At 42.1% G+C, this 18,667-nt stretch overlaps 2 protein-coding genes across 2 annotated transcripts in view; both read left to right on the plus strand.

The window, feature by feature from the left end:
* Nucleotides 1-18,667, plus strand: part of LOC111971305 (uncharacterized) — a 124,910-nt gene that overhangs the window by 31,652 nt on the left and 74,591 nt on the right. The window lies entirely within an intron of this gene.
* On the plus strand, nucleotides 1,558-16,748 carry LOC139028605 (uncharacterized). Its single transcript, XM_070446437.1, has 6 exons — nucleotides 1,558-2,051; nucleotides 2,408-2,538; nucleotides 2,719-2,892; nucleotides 5,829-5,981; nucleotides 12,171-12,282; nucleotides 12,605-16,748. Exons 1-6 carry the CDS (start codon nucleotides 1,769-1,771, stop codon nucleotides 13,567-13,569), a joined length of 1,818 nt encoding a protein of 605 aa, XP_070302538.1. The 5' UTR covers nucleotides 1,558-1,768; the 3' UTR covers nucleotides 13,570-16,748.

An 18,667-nucleotide genomic window follows, 5' to 3' on the forward strand; every position in this document is an offset into this window, starting at 1 on the left:
ACTTAAAGACAGAAAAACAATGCATTTAAAATGTGTATTAAGTGTAATGATAGTAAACGTAGTATACTTAAGATATACTAGAAAAATACATCTTGTATTTGTAGCATATTATGTGAATTTGTAGTATATTTAAGTAAAATATACTTTTTTCTCATTTGGATAGTCAGAGGGAGTGTAAAGTTATGATAGAGAAAGCACTGTGTGTGTGGGCACCCATGCAGCTGGGGAGCCGAAGTGCCCTGTGAGAGAGAGACAGGTTGAGATTGCCAGAGTTTGAGTGGGGCAGAAAGTGTCCTATGCTGAGGCAGTGAAGAGTAGCGGTTAGCCCAAGGTTGAGGGATTAGACTGGGAGCCCCTCAGTGAGTAGGCCCGAAGAGAGAGCGATCCAGAGAGGATGAGTTTTAGTAAGGTAGGGTTTCTTGCGTTTATTGCTATGGTGGAGCTTGAATCAATTTGCAGTGGAAATTAAGAATGGTCATTTGTCCAAAGAAATGGAAAAATAAGAAAAATTGMCTAGGGTTGATAATTCCCCATCGTATCTCGGTAGGAGTATGTTTTCTGGAACTATGTACACCCAACTCTGTAAACCCATCGAAGATATCCAAAGTGGTGGAGAAAGCTTTGGGTAAAGTTAAATCGGAGCAGGGCACTTATTAAAAGGAGTCATTTCTGGAGTTGCATAATAAGTTGATATTGATGTGCTAAAGTAAATTCCTGGAGTGGTTGATGTACGCTGGATGAATTGTGTGGTTAACGGCAAGAAGGAGAAGAGTTTGTCTGTCCTTATGTTTTTTTATGTGGACTCCCTCCTGACCCGAGTGCAGCTGGGATATGTGTATTATCCTGTCAAAGCCTTTATATCCAGGCCTTTGCAGTGTAACAGTTGTGAAATGTTTGGACATGTAGAAAGTGTCTGCAGACGGAAGGAGCCGAGATGTGGGACGTGTGGGGGAAACCACTTTGATGGAGACTGTATAGCAGAAGAGAAATGCAAAGGAATAAAGTATTGCAACTGTGGTAGAGAACATGAGGCGACATCCTTGGAATGCCCAAATAGGGTGAAAGAGATGGAGGTGGCCAAAATCAGGGAATTCAGTCTGTCTCCTAGGCGGAGACGGTAGGAAGGGTAAACATAGTAGGAAGTCCGATGTTGTCAGGTAGGCCTCTGCAGGCTGCAGAGTTGGCCTCCCACCAGCAGGATCCAGATATGCTGTATGTAAAGACGGTGGACTTGTGGGTTTTATGGCAATGGTGATCAATGGCACAGCTAACGTGGAGGGAAAGTAAAGGAAGATGGGCATTACTGTGGATGCGGCAGAGTGGTTCCTGGGACTAAAATATTCTCAGTGGAGGAGTTCCACGAGGTGCTGTCAAGAGCAGTGATACCCTCTCAGGCCCCAGAGCCTGGGGAGGGAGTTATGGACGTTTGAAGAACTGAAGAAGTGAGCGATAATAACAAAACTGATCTCCCACTCTCACAATATGGAGTTTCCTTTTTTCATCCCCGTACAGTTGGTGGCGGTAATGCACCATAAATATTGGATGCCAACCGCTGTAAAGAAGAAGTATACGGAAGTGAACAACAGTGACAATGAACAATTTCTACGTTCGCGTTTTTATTGTTGTTATTTAGACGTTTAACACCCTGGATTTAAAAATATGACTAAAGTAACTGCACAGCATCACATACTCACCCTATAAAGTGTATAATTCGTGTTGGAGACTACTTAGTTGATAGATGTTATCTAGGTAACGCTAGCTGCTAACAATGGCTAGCTGTATGGTTTTTCACACTCAATTAGCCTCTATAATGGAGGTGCTAGCGAATGCAGCCGTGGCAGAGATCTGTAAACTCGTAGACGACGACTATGCAGTGTTTCGTTTGGAAATAACTCAAAGCCAGAAAGAAAACAGGGCATTGCGGAGGAAACTACAGCTACTGGAAATGAAGATGGCACGGGAGCGCGCTGAGAGGACAATGCCAGAGCGCGTCCTCGCCATTCGTCCCAGTAGTGTCAAGATCCTCGACCGATACAGAGGAATGACAAGAGGTACATTTTGCAGAAGGCAGAGGATGCGCGGCCTGTTGCCCCGTTCCCCTCTGTACATGTGTTCAGATGTGTTACTCAGAATTTAGTCTTGGTCAGTTTTTGGATAGTATGCAATAATTCCCCTGGTTACTTAGCTATCTTGGCGCAAAGACACAATATCATATTCTAACCAGATTATTGATTTACTGCATTTTCTATTTACTCAATGAAAACAATGTGATGCAATGGACATAATACATCAATCAATAAATAGTATTTCAAGAAGTCATGATAAATGTTACCTTAGTGTACAATATACAGTTGAGCATTGACAGTACCTAACCTAACCACCTCTTTTCACCCAATCACTCTCTCAGGTGAAGGACATCGCACTGGAGGCTACAGAAGCTTTGTAAAGCCTATTGGACACCATACATGGAGAGATGACCAACCAATCACTGTTGATGAGGGGAGTGGAACCTCAACCCAGCACGTTATCATTACAGAGGTTAGTTTAGTAGTGTTGCATAAAAACTACAGTACATCAAATGTGGCCAGTTTATTTCAGAAAGGCTCCCCTCAGCTATTCACTTGCTTACATGTACATCCTCATTTATCTGCCATAGGGAAGTTTGTGAGACTTCCCTATGACATTGTTATTCAATAACCTCCTCTCTTTTTGTGTCAGTCTGCAGATGCAGAGGCTGCAGGTCCTGGGGTCAAGCTGGAGAGGTCTGAAGGAGAGGAGGACCCACGACACAGCAGAGACATCCAGACTGGAGCGGCTGGAGTGCCCCCTGTAGCTATGGAGGACCCCACCACCGCCCCAGCGCAGCCCAGGACCCGATGCAGCATCACGGAGGTCAGTGGAACCCAGAACGCCGTTCTCAAGTCAGAGACAGACACCGAGACTTTAACGGGGCTGGGGCGACTGGGCTGTCCTCCTGCTCTCCACTCAGAGTATTTACTTTACGGTAACCTGAGGACAGTTTTATCCAATCGGGACTCAGGTGATGCATTACAGGCTGACAATGATCCGACCTGTTCATACGCTACAGAGACACAGATGATATCAGGTGACATGCCTGTGGGCTTAGATACACAGACTAATCCAATGAGAGGGGACTGGAACCAGTACAGCAGTAGTGTATACTCTGAAGGGTTCCTAGATAAGAAAGGGGAAGGTCTGGTCGTAGATGAGGTGATTGTGAAAGTTGAGCGCGACTCTCCTCAGACATGGATTGCAGATGAGACTCACTTAAGAGAAGGACACTCGCAGGGCAACACCAGTGACTTTTTAGATTACAGGGAAAGCTTGGAGACAAATCTAAATGTTGCGACCCACTCCCCTTCACATGCGTTCAGAGATCGCGACCCAGTGTCCACGGGGCCTTCTGATTCACACGGCCGCGTCTTTTTTGATCAGGTATTGAACTCAAACGACAGGACTAGAGCCCAGGCTCAGAGAGAGGATGCTACATCAGGCAATAGTAAAGAGAAACGATTCCTTTGCATGTTCTGTAACAAAGCCTTCAGCTGCCCACATAATGTGGAGATCCACCAGAGGGTCCACACAGGGGTAAAACCCTTCAGCTGTACACGGTGTCATATGCGCTTTGCCCAGGCTGGCAACCTGAAGAGGCACCAGAGAGTCCACACAGGGGTGAAACCCTTCAGCTGTACACAGTGTCACATGCGCTTCGCTGAGGCTGGTGACCTGAAGAGGCACCAGAGGGTCCACACAGGGGAGAAACCCTACAGCTGCCCCCAGTGTGAGAAGAGGTTCTCCCGCCAGCACCAGCTGAAGATGCACCTGAAGGTCCACACGGGAGAAACGCTGTTTGCCTGTACGCACTGCGGGAAGAGGTTCTCGGAGAGGAGCTACCTCAGAATACACCAGCAGAAAAATCATTCCAGTCTATAACATAGAAATAAACCATTTCACACGGTAGCTTCTTGCATTTAGATCAAACCCTGCATTAAAGACAAATGTATACATTGTCATTGTTGTCAGCAGAAAAGATCCACAGATACATTTGGAATAACGAGTATCAGATTTCAGTGTTGAATATTGCTGGGTAGAATATTGCATCCAGACATTGTGTGTTATAAGCCTAAAATGTGTTACATATTATGTTTGTACACTGTAGGATATATGTTCACAAATGCCTGGATTACTTGCGTTCACCGACTGAATTTTTTCGCAAGACACTTTTAATGAGAAAATAAATGCAGTTCAAGAAGTTAATGTCGATTTTTAGTTGGGTCATGCGTATGTGTGGTTTTCATATGGTTTATGTCAAACTTGTTTATGTTTAATAAACACAAAATGGGACTTTTCATTCTAAGACTTTCATTGAGATTCTCTTTAATATACATCACATATGATCTCAACAGTGCTTCATAACCAATATACACTTACTAAATATACCTACTAGGCCCATCATTTAACGCGTGACATGTTTATCGCCGTACATTTTTCGGATGCCGTTAATTGCGTTTCCATATCTTGACCGCATMGAACCTTTTAAGCGCATGTGTTTCCGCACCGGCGATTTTAAGCGCAGTACACAATAGGGAACGCCGCTACAGTTAATGCTTGCACCTTTGCATAGCTGAAGACCGTGTGCCTCTAGCCAAAATCATGTGAAAGTTATACCCAATATTACTGGAGCTATGTTTGTTTTGTTTTTTCTGCCGCAGATTGGTGCGCATGTCACAGGCTGTTTTAAACTTCTCGCAAGCTGCTGTTTTTTGGTTTGATAACAAACACCATTGTTTAGCAAGCTAGTCATGTTACCTAGCGACCTGATAACTTGACCACTGACTAGGCTATGCACACATTTGGATGGCACAGGAAGAACTGAAAAGGAATTMGCTCCTCAGAGATGCTTCAAAGGTAGGCTGCATACGCACGAGTGTGTGTGAGAGAGAGGATGTGTGTTTCAAGTTTCACGGTTTTATTGTCATGTGCACTAGTACAGTGTGCGTAGGACTATGTGTGTAAAGTTATCMGAACAGTACAGATGGTTACAATGTTTTCATCAGTTTAAAAGCTCTTTGTATCCATAGAGACAGTTATTTTTTCCTAGAATGCCTGAAGCTTTAACAGTACTTAACTGTGTGTGTAAGAGAGGGAGTGTGTGTGTCTGTACTGTGTACAAGTGTTACACTTCAATAACATTGATAAGAGGGAGTAGGCATACTCAAACATTGGGAGCATTAATAGCTGTAACTATGTTAGTGACGTGTTTTGTTCATGGTGGAAATGCTATTAAAAGATTTTGACGTAGATCATTTTGTGTTTCCGTTCCTTACAATCAAAGCATAGTACGCCTGTACCTCAATGCACTACTTTTAAATTGAAAAATCTTTCTTTGGGGCCAAATTTGAGCAGATTAATTGCGAGTAACTAATGCCATTAACTTGATTATTGTCATCGTTTGACAGCCCTAATATCTACACATACCCACACACTAACAAACACTTACACATACCCACACACTAACAAACACCTACACATACCCACACACTAACAAACACCTACTGTACACGTCAAAATAGTTTAGTCAGGTTTGTCTGATGACTTTTGACTTAGCATAGCTGACTTATATTTATCCACAACATAAAATGTATGTCCACTATGATGGGTTTAACAACAATGAAGTCATTCTGTAGCTACATTATAGAACTCAAATGTATTGGGGATGGGTAAACAATCCATGCTGAAAGTGTGTTTATTATCTGTGTGTACAGATTACCTTAAGGAGTGTAATCTGTATCACCTCTCTCTTCCAGGAGGAGGAGGGTCCAGAGGTGCTGCTGGTGAAGGAGGAGGGTCTGGGGAACCCTGAGGAGAACATGGTCATGGAGGACAACCAGACTACACCTCCTCCTGAACCCACAGTGGAACCAGCTGAGCAGCACAGGACCACACACAGTCTCACTGAGGTGAGCCAACTGTGAACTGGGCCGTTCCATGAAATGAGTGGCTTTTAAAACTTATTTGGGATAGGGGGCAGCATTTTCATATTTGAATGAATAGCATGCCCAGAGTAAACTGCCTCCTACTCAGTCCCAGATGCTAATATATGCATATTATTATTAGTATTGGATATAAAACACTCTGAAGTTTCTAAAACTGTTTGAATGATGTCTGTGAGTATAACAGAACTCATATGGCAGGCAAAAACCTGAGAAAAAATCCAAACAGGAAGTGGAAAATCTGAGGTTTGTAGTTTTTGAACTCAGCCCCTATCGAATACACAGTGGGATATGGGTTATTTTGCACTTCCTACGGCTTCCACTAGATGTCAACCGTCTTTAGAACGTTGTTTCAGGCTTCTACTGTGAAGTGGGAGCGAATTAGAGCTGTTTGACTAAGGGGTCTGGCAGCAGCCTCGTTCTCAGTCATGCGCATTTCACATGAGAGGTAGCTCTCGTTCCATTGCTTTTCTACAGACAATGGAATTCTCCGGTTGGATCATTTATTGAATATTTATGATAAAACATCCTAAAGATTGATTCTATACTTAGTTTGACAAGTTTCTTCGACCTGTAATATAACTTTTTGAACTTTTTGTCCGACTGGACCTGAATGGGCGTTTGGATTTGTTTACCAAACTCCCTAACAAAAGAAGCTATTTGGACATAAATGATGGACATTATCYAACAAAACAAACATTTATTGTGGAACTGCGATTCCTGGGAGTGCATTCTGATGAAGATCATCAAAGGTAAGTGAATATTTATGCTATTTTTGACCAATGTTGACTGCGCAACATGGTGGATATTTATTTTGGCTCGTTTGGGCTCTGAGCGCCGTACTCAGATTATGCTTTTTCCGTAAAGTTTTTTTGAAATCTGACACAGCGGTTGCATTAAGGAGAAGTGTATCTAAAGTTCCATGCATAACACTTGAATTTTCATCAACATTTATAATGAGTATTTCTGTGAATTCATGTGGCTCTCTGCACAATCACCGCATGTTTTAGAACTACTGAACGTAACGAGCCAATGTAAAATTTGATTTTCTGATATAAATATGCACTTTATCGAACAAAACATACATGTATTGTGTAATATGAAGTCCTATGAGTGTCATCTGATGAAGATCATCAAAGGTTAGTGATTCATTTTATCTCTATTTGTGCTTTTTGTGACTCCTCTCTTTGGCGGGAAAAATGGCTGTGTTTTTCTGGGGCTTGGTGGTGACCTAACAWAATCGTTTGTGGAGCTTTTGCTGTAAAGCATTTTTGAAATCAGACACTGTGGCTGGATTAACGAGAATTTTATCTTTAAAATGGTGCCTAATACTTGTATGTTTGAGAAATTTGATTTATGAGATTTCTGTTGATTTGTATTTGGCGCCCTGCAATTTCATTGGCTGTTGGCGAGGGGCAGAACCCCAGTCCTAGACAGGTTCACTTTTTAGGGATAGGGGGCAGCATTTTCACTTTGGATGAATAGCGTGCCCAAATTGAACTGCCTCCTACTCTGTCCCAGATGCTAATATATGCATATTATTATCACTATTGGATAGAAAACACTCTGAAGTTTCTAAAACTGTTTGAATTATGTCTGTGAGTATAACAGAACTCATATGGCAGGCAAACTTCCATACAGGAAGTGGAAATTCTGAGGCTGGTCGATATTCAACTCATCGCCTGTTCAAATCCCAGTAAGATATGGATCTGTTTGCACTTCCTACGCATTCCACTAGATGTCAACAGTCTGTAGAACGTTGAATGAAGCTTATACTGTGTTGTGGGGCCGGATGAGAGGGGAGTGAGTCAGTGGTCTGGCAGATTGCCAGTTCCTGGTCACGCGCATTCCAGGTGATATTGCCTTGCGTTCCATTACTTCTACAGACACGAAGGAATGCTCCGGTTGGAACGTTATTGGATATATATGATAACAACATCCTGAAGATTGATTCTCTACTTAGTTTGACCAGTTTATTCGACCTGTAATATAACATTTTGAAGTTTTCGTCCGACGTTATGCGGGACTTGCACGAGCGTTTGGATATGTGTACTAAACGCGCTAGCAAAAGTAGCTACTTGGACAAAAATAATTGACATTATTGAACAAAACAATTTTTTTTTGTGGAACTAGGATTCCTGGGAGTGCATTCTGATGAAGATCATTAAAGGTAAGGGAATATTTATGATGTAATTTCGTATTTCTGTTGACTCCAACATGGCGGAGAAATGTTTTTTATYTCTGAGCGCCGTCTCAGATTATTGCATGGTGTGCTTTTGCCGTAAAGTTTTTTTMAAGTCTGACACAGCGGTTGCATTAAGAACAAGTATATCTTTAATTCTATGTAAAACATGTATCTTTCATCAAAGTGTATGATGACTATTTCTGTTATTAGATGTGGCTCTCTGCAATTTCTCTGGATATTTTGGAGGCATTTCTGAACAATGGCGCCAATGTAAACTAAGATTTTTGGATATAAATATGCACATTATCGAACAAAACATACATGTATTGTGTAACACGATGTCCTATGAGTGTCATCTGATGAAGATCATCAAAGGTTAGTGATTCATTTTATCTCTATTTCTGTTTTTTATGACTCCTATCTTTGGCTGGGAAAATGGCTGTGTGTTTTTTGGACTTGGCTAACGTAATCATATGTTGTGTTTTCGCTGTAAAGCATTTTTTAAATCTGACACGATGGGTAGATTAACAAGATGGTTATCTTTCATTTGCTGTATTGGACTTGTTAATGTGTGAAAGAAAATATTTTTTGAATTCGCCGCGCTGCCTTTTTACAGGCGGAATGTTTTGTGGGGGGGTTCCGCTAGCGGAACGTGTGTCCTAGAAAGGTTAAAACATATTTTTAAGTTGAAATTGTGCACCAATTTTTCATTTTAAAAGCCTCCCGAGTGGCACAGCGGTCTAAGGCACTGCATCGCAGTGTTGAGGCATAACGACAGCCTGGGGTTTGATCCCAGGTTGTGTCACATCCGGCCGTGACCAGGAGTCCCATAGGGCAGCACACAATTGGCCCAGTGTCGTCTGGGTTTGGCCGGGTGGCTTTACTTGGCTCATCGCGCTCTAGCGACTCCTTGTGGCGGGCCAACTGACTTCAGTTGTCAGTTTCCTCCGACACATCGGTGCGGCTGGCTTCCAGGTTACGCGAGCAGGTGTTAAGAAGCAGTGCGGCTTGGCGGGTCATGTTTCGGAGGAAGCATGACTCGACCTTCGCCTCTCCCGAGCCTGTTGGGGAGTTGCAGTAATGAGACAAGATCGTAACTACCYATTAGTTATAACAAAATTGGGGAGGAAAAGGGGGTAAAATTACAACAACCAAAATATATACTGTTCCCGATTTTCTGGAACCCGACTTGCCTATTGATACAGAGATTTCTGTGCATGTGCTGGATTTTTTTTACGTAGCTGCTGCTCACTCAGCTGCCTACGTAGCTAAAATTGATACAATATTTTTTCCCTCGTCAATCGGCACATAATACCCCATAATAACAAAGTGAAAATAGGTTTTTATAAATGTTAGCTAAATTAAATTAAATGTACATAAGTATTCAGACCCTTTGCTATGAGACTTGAAGTTGAGCTCAGGTGCATCGTGTTACCATTGATCATCCTTGAGATGTTTCTACAACTTGAATGGCGTCCACCTGTGGTAAATTCAATTGATTGTACATGATTTGGAAAGGCACATACCTGTCTACAGTGCATTCGTAAAGTATTCAGAACCCTTTACTTTTTCCACGTTTTGTTACGTTACAGCCTTGTTCTAAAATTGATGAAATAGTATTTTTTCCGTCATCAATCTACACACAACACCCCATAATGACAATGCAAATTAGTATTTTCGAAATTTTTGCAAATMTATTAAAGATTCAGAGCTGAAATGTCACATTTACATAAGTATTCAGACCCTTTACTCAGTACTTTGTTAAAGCACCTTTGGGTATGACGCTACAAGCTTGGCACACCTGTATTTGGGGAGTTTCTCCCATTCTTCTCTGCAGATCCTCTCAAGCTTTGTCAGGTTGGATCGGGACTGTCGCTGCATATCTGTTTTCAGGTCTCCCCAGAGATGTTAAATCGGGTTAAAGTCCGTGATCTGGCTGGGCCATTTAAGGACATTCAGAGACTTGTCCCGAAACCACTCCTGCGTTGTCTTGGCTGTGTCCTTAGGGTTGTTTTACTGTTGGAAGGTGAACCTTCGCCCSKYTCTGAMGTCCTGAGCGCTCTGGAGCAGGTTTTCATCAAGGATCTCTCTGTACTTTGCGCCATTCATCTTTCCCTCGATCCTGACTAGTCTCCAAGTCCCAGGCTCTGAAAAACATCCCCACAGCATGATGCTGCCACCACCATGCTTCACTGTAGGGATGATGCAAGGTTTCCTCCAGATGTGACGCTTGGCATTCAGACCAAATAGTTCAATCTTGGTTTCATCAGATCAGAAAATATTTTTTCTCATGGTCTGAGAGTCCTTCACTGTAGGTGCCTTTTATCAAACTCCAAGCAGGCTGTCATGTGCCTTTTTACTGAGGAGTGGATTCCGTCTGGACACTCTACAATAGAGGCCTGAATGGTGGAGTGCTGCAGATATGGTTGTCCTTCTGGAAGATTGGGGTATTATGTGTAGATTGTGTGTAAAATTATTTAATCAATTTTAGAATAAGTAACAAAATGTGGAAAAAGTCAAGGGGTTTGAATACTTTCCGAATGCATTGCATATGCAAAGGTCAGTACTCCTACTCTGAGACTCTTTGTGCATACGGCCCAGTCTTGATTCATGTCATCTTAAAAGGTAAGTTCTGCCACTTTTCAATCTTATAATCATCATTTCCAGCACCAAACCAGTGTCTACATATGTGAAAACAGACTGTGGTTAAAAAGATAAGGTCCTAAAAAAATGCTTCTCTGTGACGGATTAAAAGTAAAAAACATTAATTTTCAAAACCTGCACCGAGTTTCTAGCCCAAGGGAGGGTATTTTCTTGCTCCCTACATCACCGCGAATCTCAGTGTTTGAATATCACTTTTTTTATGTCATCGGATAGAATACTTTTACCTTATTTTTTTCTACTTAACATTAGAAATGTGCCGTTTTCACATACCTAATGGGTTTCCATGGTCGAGCAGCTGCACACAAGCTTAAGATCACCATGCGCAATGCCAAGCGTCGGCTGGAGTGGTGTAAAGCTCGCCGCCATTAGACTCTGGAGCAGTGGAAACGCGTTCTCTTAAGTGATGAATCACGTTTCACCATCTGGCAGTCCGACGGACGAATCTAGGTTTGGCGGACGCCAGGAGAACTCTACCTGTCCCATTGCATAGTGCCAACTGTTAAGTTTGATGGATGAGGAATAATGGTCTGGGGCTGTTTTTCATGGTTCGTGCAAGGCCCCTTAGTTCCAGTGAAGGGAAATCTTAATGCTATAGCATACAATGACATTCTAGACGATTTTGTGCTTCCACCTTTGTGAAAACAGTTTGGGGAAGGCCCTTTCCTGTTTCAGCATGACAATGCTCCCATGCACAAAGCGAGGTCCATATAGAAATGTTTTGTAGAGATCGGTGTTGAAGACCTTGACAGGCCTGCACAGAGGCCTGACCTCAACCTCATCTAACACCTTTGGGATGAATTGGAACGCCGACTGCGAGCCAGGCCTAATCGCCCAACATCAGTGCCCGACCTCACTAATGCTCTTGTGGCTGAATGGAAGCAAGTCCCTGCAGCAATGTTCCAACATCTAGTGGAAAGCCTTCTCAGAAGAGCGGAGGCTGTTATGGTAGCAAAGGGGGGACCAACTCCATATTAATGTCCATGATTTTGGAAAGGGATGTTCTACGAGCAGGTATCCACATACACTAAAAGTGTGTTGACACTGGTATTTTGCTGGAGATAATGAAAGTGAGGTTGAAAAGTGGTGGAGTTGCCCTTTAAGTGTGAGACCATGCCTTTGAATTATCAAACCATTAAGGAGTGTCAAGTAATTAAATCAACCAATATGTTTGCATAGTATCAAATCAACTAACATGTTTGCATAGTACTCATAGCAATCCCTCATTTCCCAAACAGAAGATGCTCCATAGCAGGGTGCTCATATCAGATTTCTTGATCCAACATCCTCTCACTCTGTATCGCTTACAGTCAGTAGACATGGAGGATGGGAAGCCTGATCTGCTGCTGGTCAAAGAGGAGACAATAGAAGACGGACCAGCGAGCATTGATCTGCTGAGTGGACTAAAGATGGGGGAGCAAGGTAAGGGAGAAATACATATTTACATTTTCGTAATTTAGTAGACACTCTTATCCAGAGCAACTTTACAGGGAGCAATTAGGGTTAAGTACCTTGCTCAAGGGCACATTGACAGATTTTTCAACTAGTCGGCCCAATGCTCTTAACCACTAGGCTACCTGCCTACATACAGTAATAGATCTTCATTGGGAATAGTGATGCGCATGGCTATTTTCTTTCCTATATTTTCTTAATTCATAAAATAATGTATGAACTTGACCAGGTAATTGACAACAAAAAAACTCTGCCATGTTTGTAAAGTCTATTTTGTAACCTCTTCCTGCAGGTGGTTGGCTGGAGGGTAACAGAGGAGACTGGCCGACCATTTTGGATTCCCAGACCCAGACCGGTGCAGCCAAGGGCCCAGGGGACAACATCACTGAGCAGGCCAGGACCAGAGGTGACATAGTGGAGGTCAGTGGATGGGACAGCGTCCTCAACTCTGGACTGGGGAACAACACTGTTAACCACTACCAGAAACAGACAGTCGAACACAAAACAACATCCAAATTTAGTCTCCATGACAACAGACTGGCTGAGACCAGGGCGAGGCATAGATTTGGTCCATGGGGACTGGGAGGTATCCATATGAGGCAGGAGAGAACAGACACAAACTCTGCTAGCGATACTCCATCCTGCTCCTATAATTGTGATTCAGAGACACCTTTGGCGCCTCAGGTTAACCCCCTAACAGGCGCTGCCTTCAGCCTGCCTTCTTTAGGATCTATCAACTGGAACATGGACCCTGCGACAACACAGACACTCCCTGGCCTTCGTCCTTCTCACGCTCTCCTAATGTTAAACCAGACCTCAGACAATGCCAGTGCTTCAACTTTAAATGGCTACACAAGCCCATTGACAAATGACAGTAGTAGTGATGCTATCAGTAGATCCGGTGGCAAAGAGAAGCGCTTCCTGTGTTCATTCTGTGGGAAAGCCTTCCGTTTCTGCAAACAGGTGGAGATCCACCAAAGGATGCACACGGGGGAGAAACCATTCGGCTGCCACTTGTGCCAGGCCAGTTTTTCACAATCGTCCAGCCTGAAGAGGCACCAGAGAGTCCACACAGGGGAGAAACCCTACAGCTGCCCCCAGTGCGAGAAGAGGTTCTCCCGCCAGCACCAGCTGAAGATGCACCTGAAGGTCCACACGGGAGAAAGGCCATTCGACTGTACTCACTGTGGGAAGAGGTTCTCGGAGAGGAGATACCTCAAGATGCACCAGCAGAAAAACCATTCCACTATAACATAGGAAGTAACCATTCCACTCGATAGCTTCTGATGCTAAGATCAACCCCTGCATTAAAGGTAGACGCAGCAAGATGACATAGATGCATAAAATAAGCAGCAGTTGTGGGTCAATCGTTGAAGTGCAAGGCCCAGACATTGTGTGATATACAGTTGAAGTCGGAAGCTTACATACACCTTAGCCAAATACATTTAAACTCAGTTTTTCACAATTCCTGACATTTAATCCTAGTAAAATTCCCTGTCTTAGGTCAGTTAGGATCATCAATTTATTATAAGAATGTGAAATGTCAGAATAATAGTAGAGAATTATTTATTTCAGCTTTTATTTATTTCATAAATTCTGATGGCCACTCTCATACTTTGACTTTGTTGTCCTTAAGACATTTTGCCACAACTTTGGAAGTATGCTTGGGGTCATTGTCCATTTGCGATCAAGCTTTAACTTCCTGACTGATGTCTTGAGATGTTGCTTCAATATATCCACATATTTCCATCCTCATGATGCCATCTATTTTGTGAAGTGCATCAGTCCCTCCTGCAGCAAAGCACCCCCACAAGATGATGCTGCCACCCCCGTGCTTCACGGTTGGGATGGTGTTCTTCAGCTTGCAAGCCTCCCCCTTTTTCCTCCAAACATAACGATGGTCATTATGGCCAAACAGTTCTATTTTTGTTTCATCAGACCAGAGGACATTTCTCCAAAAAGTACGATCTTTGTCCCCATGTGCAGTTGCAAACAGTAGTCTGGCTTTTTTATGGCGGTTTTGGAGCAGTGGCTTCTTCCTTGCTGAGCGGCCTTTCAGGTTATGTCGATATAGGACTCGTTTTACTGTGGATATAGATACTTTTGTACCTGTTTCCTCCAGCATRTTCACAAGGTCCTTTGCTGTTGTTCTGGGATTGATTTGCACTTTTCACACCAAAGCATGCTCATCTCTAGGAGACAGAACGCGTCTTCTTCCTGAGCGGCTGCGTGGTCCCATGGTGTTTATACTTGCATACTATTGTTTGTACAGATGAACGTGGTACCTTCAGGCYTTTGGAAATTTCTCCCAAGGATGAACCAGACTTGTGGAGGTCTTTTTTCTGAGGTCTTGGCTGATTTCTTTTGATTTTCCCATGATGTCAAGACAAGAGGCACTGAGTTTGAAGGTAGGCCTTGAAATACATCCACAGTTACACCTCCAATTGACTCGAATTATGTCAATTAGCCTATCAGAAGCTTCTAAAGCCATTGCATCTTTTTCTGGAATTTTCCAAGCTGTTTAAAGGCACAGTCAACTTGGTGTATGTAAACTTCTGACCCACTGGAATTGTGATACAGTGAATTAATCTGTCTGTAAACAATTGTTGGAAGAATTACATGTGTCATGCACGAAGTAGATGTCCTAACCGACTTGCCAAAACTTTAGTTTGCTAACAAGAAATTTGTGGAGTGGTTGAAAAATGTGTTTTAATGACTCCAACCTAAGTGTATGTAAACTTCCGACTTCAACTGTATAAGACATATAATACAATATTGTGTTACAGCCTGAATTTAAAATGTATTACATTTATATTTTTGTCACTAGGCTATACAATACCCCATAATTTCAAAGTGGAATTGTGTTTTTCAAACGTTTTACAAATGAATTACAAATGAAAAGCTGAAATGTATTGAGTCAATAAGTATTCAACCCATTTCTTATGGCAAGCCTAAATAAGTCCAGGACTACAAATGTGCTTAAGTCACATAATAAGTTGCATGGACTTTGGTGCAATAATACTGTTTAACTTGATTTGTGAATGACTACCTCATCGCTTTACCCCACACATAAAATTATCCCTCAGTCAAGCAGTGAATTTCAGACACAGATTAAACCACAAAGACCAGGGAGGTTTTTCAATGCCTCGCAAAGAAGGGCACCTATTGGTAGATGGGTAAAAATATAAATATCAGACATTGAAAATCCCTTTCGTTACACTTTGGATGGTGTATCAATACACCCTGTCACAACAAAGATACAAGCGGCCTTCCTAACTCAGTTGCTGGAGAGGAAGGAAACCGCTCAGGGATTTCACCATGAGGCCAATAGTGACTTTAAAACGGTTACAGAGGATAATGGCTGTGATAGGAGAACACTGACACAACAACATTGTAGTTACTCCACAATACTAATCTAATTAACAGAGTGAAAAGAAGGAAGCCTGTACAGAATAAACATATTCCAAACACACATCCTGTTTGCAACAAGGCACTAAAGTAATACTGCAAGAAATGTGGCAAAGCAATTCACTTTTTGTACTGAATAAATACAATGTGTTATGTTTGGGGCAAATCCAATCCAATACATTACAGAGTACCACTCTCCATATTTTCAAGCATAGTGGTGGCTGCATCATGGTATGCTTTTAATTGTTAAGGACTGGAGTTTTTCAGGATWAAAAAAAATGGAATGGAGCTAAGCACAGGCAAAATCCTAGAGGAAAACCTGGTTCCGTCTGCTTTCCACCAGACACTGGGAGATTAATTCACCTTTCAGCAGGACAATAACCTAAATCACAAAGGCAGATCTACACTGTATTTGCTTACCAAGACGACAGTGAATGTTTCTGAGTGGCCGAGTTACAGCTTTGACTTAAATCTACTTGAAAATCTGAGGCAAGACCTGAAAATGATTGTCTAGCAATGATCAACAACCAATTTGACAGGGCTTGTAGATTTTCTTTTAAGAATAATGGGCAAATGTTGCACAATCCAGGTGTGGAAAGCTCTTAGAGACTTACCAAGAAAGACTCTCAGCTGTAATCACTGCCAAAAGTGCTTCTACGAAGTATTGGCTCAGGGGTGTATTTTGAATTCGAGCTGTAACTCAAAATGTGGAATGAGTCAAAGGGTATGAATACTTTCTGAAAGCCCTGTATATAAGCCTAAAAAGTCTATTACATATTGTGTTTGTGCTAGTAGTATTACTAGTATTATTAGTAGTACTAGTATTACTAGTATTTGTAGGCTATATGATGTAAACAAATGTTTATTTCATTACTTCCATTTAACTACTTAATGTTTTTTTCCCCACAAGAAACTTTTAATGAGTATACTAATACAGTTTATCATGTTCATGCAGATTTTTTGTTGTGGTGTTTTCATCTGGTGAATATAAAACTTGCTTGTTTAATAAACAAAAAATGTGACTTTCATTCTAAGATTTTCATTGACTCTCTTTTGTATACATCACATCGGATCTCACCCTATTCTGCATATAACCGACAGCACTTTATAACCAATATACACTTACTAAATATACCTACACATACCCACACACTAACAAACACCTACTGTACACGTCAAAATAGTTTAGTTAGGTTTGTCTGATGACTTTTGACTTAGCATAGCGGACTTGTTTTTTTACGCACATCATATTTATGTCCACCATGATGGATTTAACAACAATGAAGTCATTCTGTAACTACAGTATAGGACTTAAACGTAGTGGGGATGGCTAAACACTCCATGTCAGGGTTTTTTTCTGGATCAAAATGGGGCATATGTGGTGGATGTGACAGGGGGCATGGTCAATGGTGCGGTCGCTGACTGTCTAGCTTTTATTTAGGTGATTGTTAGTTCTTAATGATGATCTTATTAAAATATATAGGTCCATTTATCTTTATCAGTTCACACTGAAAATGTTTTTTCATCCATGTTTATTTTTTATATATACTTTTTTTTTACTGTTTGGACATAGGCTGCGTGGGGGGAAAAACCCTGCATGTTGAAATTGTGTTTATATCTGTGTGTGCATGTGTACATACCTAAAGGAGTATACTGTATGTGTGTGTAATCTGTATTATGTCTCTATTGCAGGAGGAGGAGAAGAAGGGGTATGAGGAGGGTCTGGGGAACCCTGAACGGACCATGGTCACGGAGGAAAACCAGAATACACTTTCTGAACCCACAGAAGAACCAACGGAGCAGCACAGGACCACACACAGTCTCACTGAGGTGAGCCCACTAAACTACTGTCTGAATGGTACTAGGTTAGTGCCCGTATCCACAAAGCCTCTCAGAGTAGGAGTGCTGATCTAGGATCAGTTTCGCTTTTTAGATCATAATGAATAAGACTATGTAGACATGCGGGGACCTGATCTTTGATCAGGGCTTCTACTCTGAGACTCTTTGTGGATACGGGCCCAGGTCTTGATACATTTTGTCTTAAGTGTGGGATCATGCCTTTGAATTATCAAACCATTAAAGAGTGTCAAGTAATCAAAGGGTCGTTACGTTTGATTTCAATCCCTTTTTAACTGCACTCATTTTGATTTAAATGACACTTTCCATACTTGCCCATGGTAGAAGGGTCAGAAAGTTACTTTTTTTACCGGAATCTCAAAACGTTCAGGAGATAGGTGCTCAAAGTTTTGCATACCCCACCATACCATGAGACAGCCATGTCTTCATTTAATCTGTTAAACTCAGAGATTGTTTTGGTCCTCAGATCCTTAAGTGGTACCTACTTCGTCAATTTCAGTCAGAAAATAGAAAGTGACATATCATTCGAAAGCTACAGCACTTGTCTTTTTGGAAATCGAGCTCAAATTAATCTTACTGCTGGCAATGTCATAAGAATGCCCCCCCCCCCATGTCACCAAAAGGCCAAGTTACCAAAAGTGCAAAAATTTTGTATGCATGGAAAGGGTGGTCATCGTAATGCAATGCAATGACATTACCTTGAATGTAGCCTTGTTGCGAACCGGGCTTCCCTAAAACGAGAAGCCTGGGGAAGTTCCATGGCAGAAATCAGCCTAAAGAGGAGTGAGAACCCGGTGTAAATCAGTGACGCCTRGCAACACATCAAACCAATCAAATGCCTTGCTTGGGCGGAGCTCCAAAGGTGCTCACCAGATTAGTGCCGTAGGAGCAACTAAAAGGACTAAAAACAAGCACCAGTGACAAAACATTTTAGAATGTTTGCAGCATGCTGGTTTTTACTGCATTTTTCTGTTACTCAAGATGAGCTAAAGCTGCTGCAGGAGGGGAGAAATGGTCTAGAATTTTGACATTTCTGGAGTGATATTTGTCTGTGCAGGCTAGCATGAGGCACACGAAGTAGCTAGTCACA

The sequence above is a fragment of the Salvelinus sp. IW2-2015 genome, linkage group LG13 (genome assembly GCF_002910315.2).
Source record: "Salvelinus sp. IW2-2015 linkage group LG13, ASM291031v2, whole genome shotgun sequence".
Lineage (NCBI taxonomy): Eukaryota > Metazoa > Chordata > Actinopteri > Salmoniformes > Salmonidae > Salvelinus > Salvelinus sp. IW2-2015.

Bases quoted from the DNA above. Each gene is read 5' to 3' on its own strand.
- LOC139028605 (XM_070446437.1), top strand. From the start codon at position 1,769: ATGGCTAGCTGTATGGTTTTTCACACTCAATTAGCCTCTATAATGGAG. The intron at 2,893-5,828 runs GTCAGTGGAACC...TCTCTCTTCCAG, and splicing joins CCCGATGCAGCATCACGGAG to GAGGAGGAGGGTCCAGAGGT. The intron at 12,283-12,604 runs GTAAGGGAGAAA...CTCTTCCTGCAG, and splicing joins ACTAAAGATGGGGGAGCAAG to GTGGTTGGCTGGAGGGTAAC.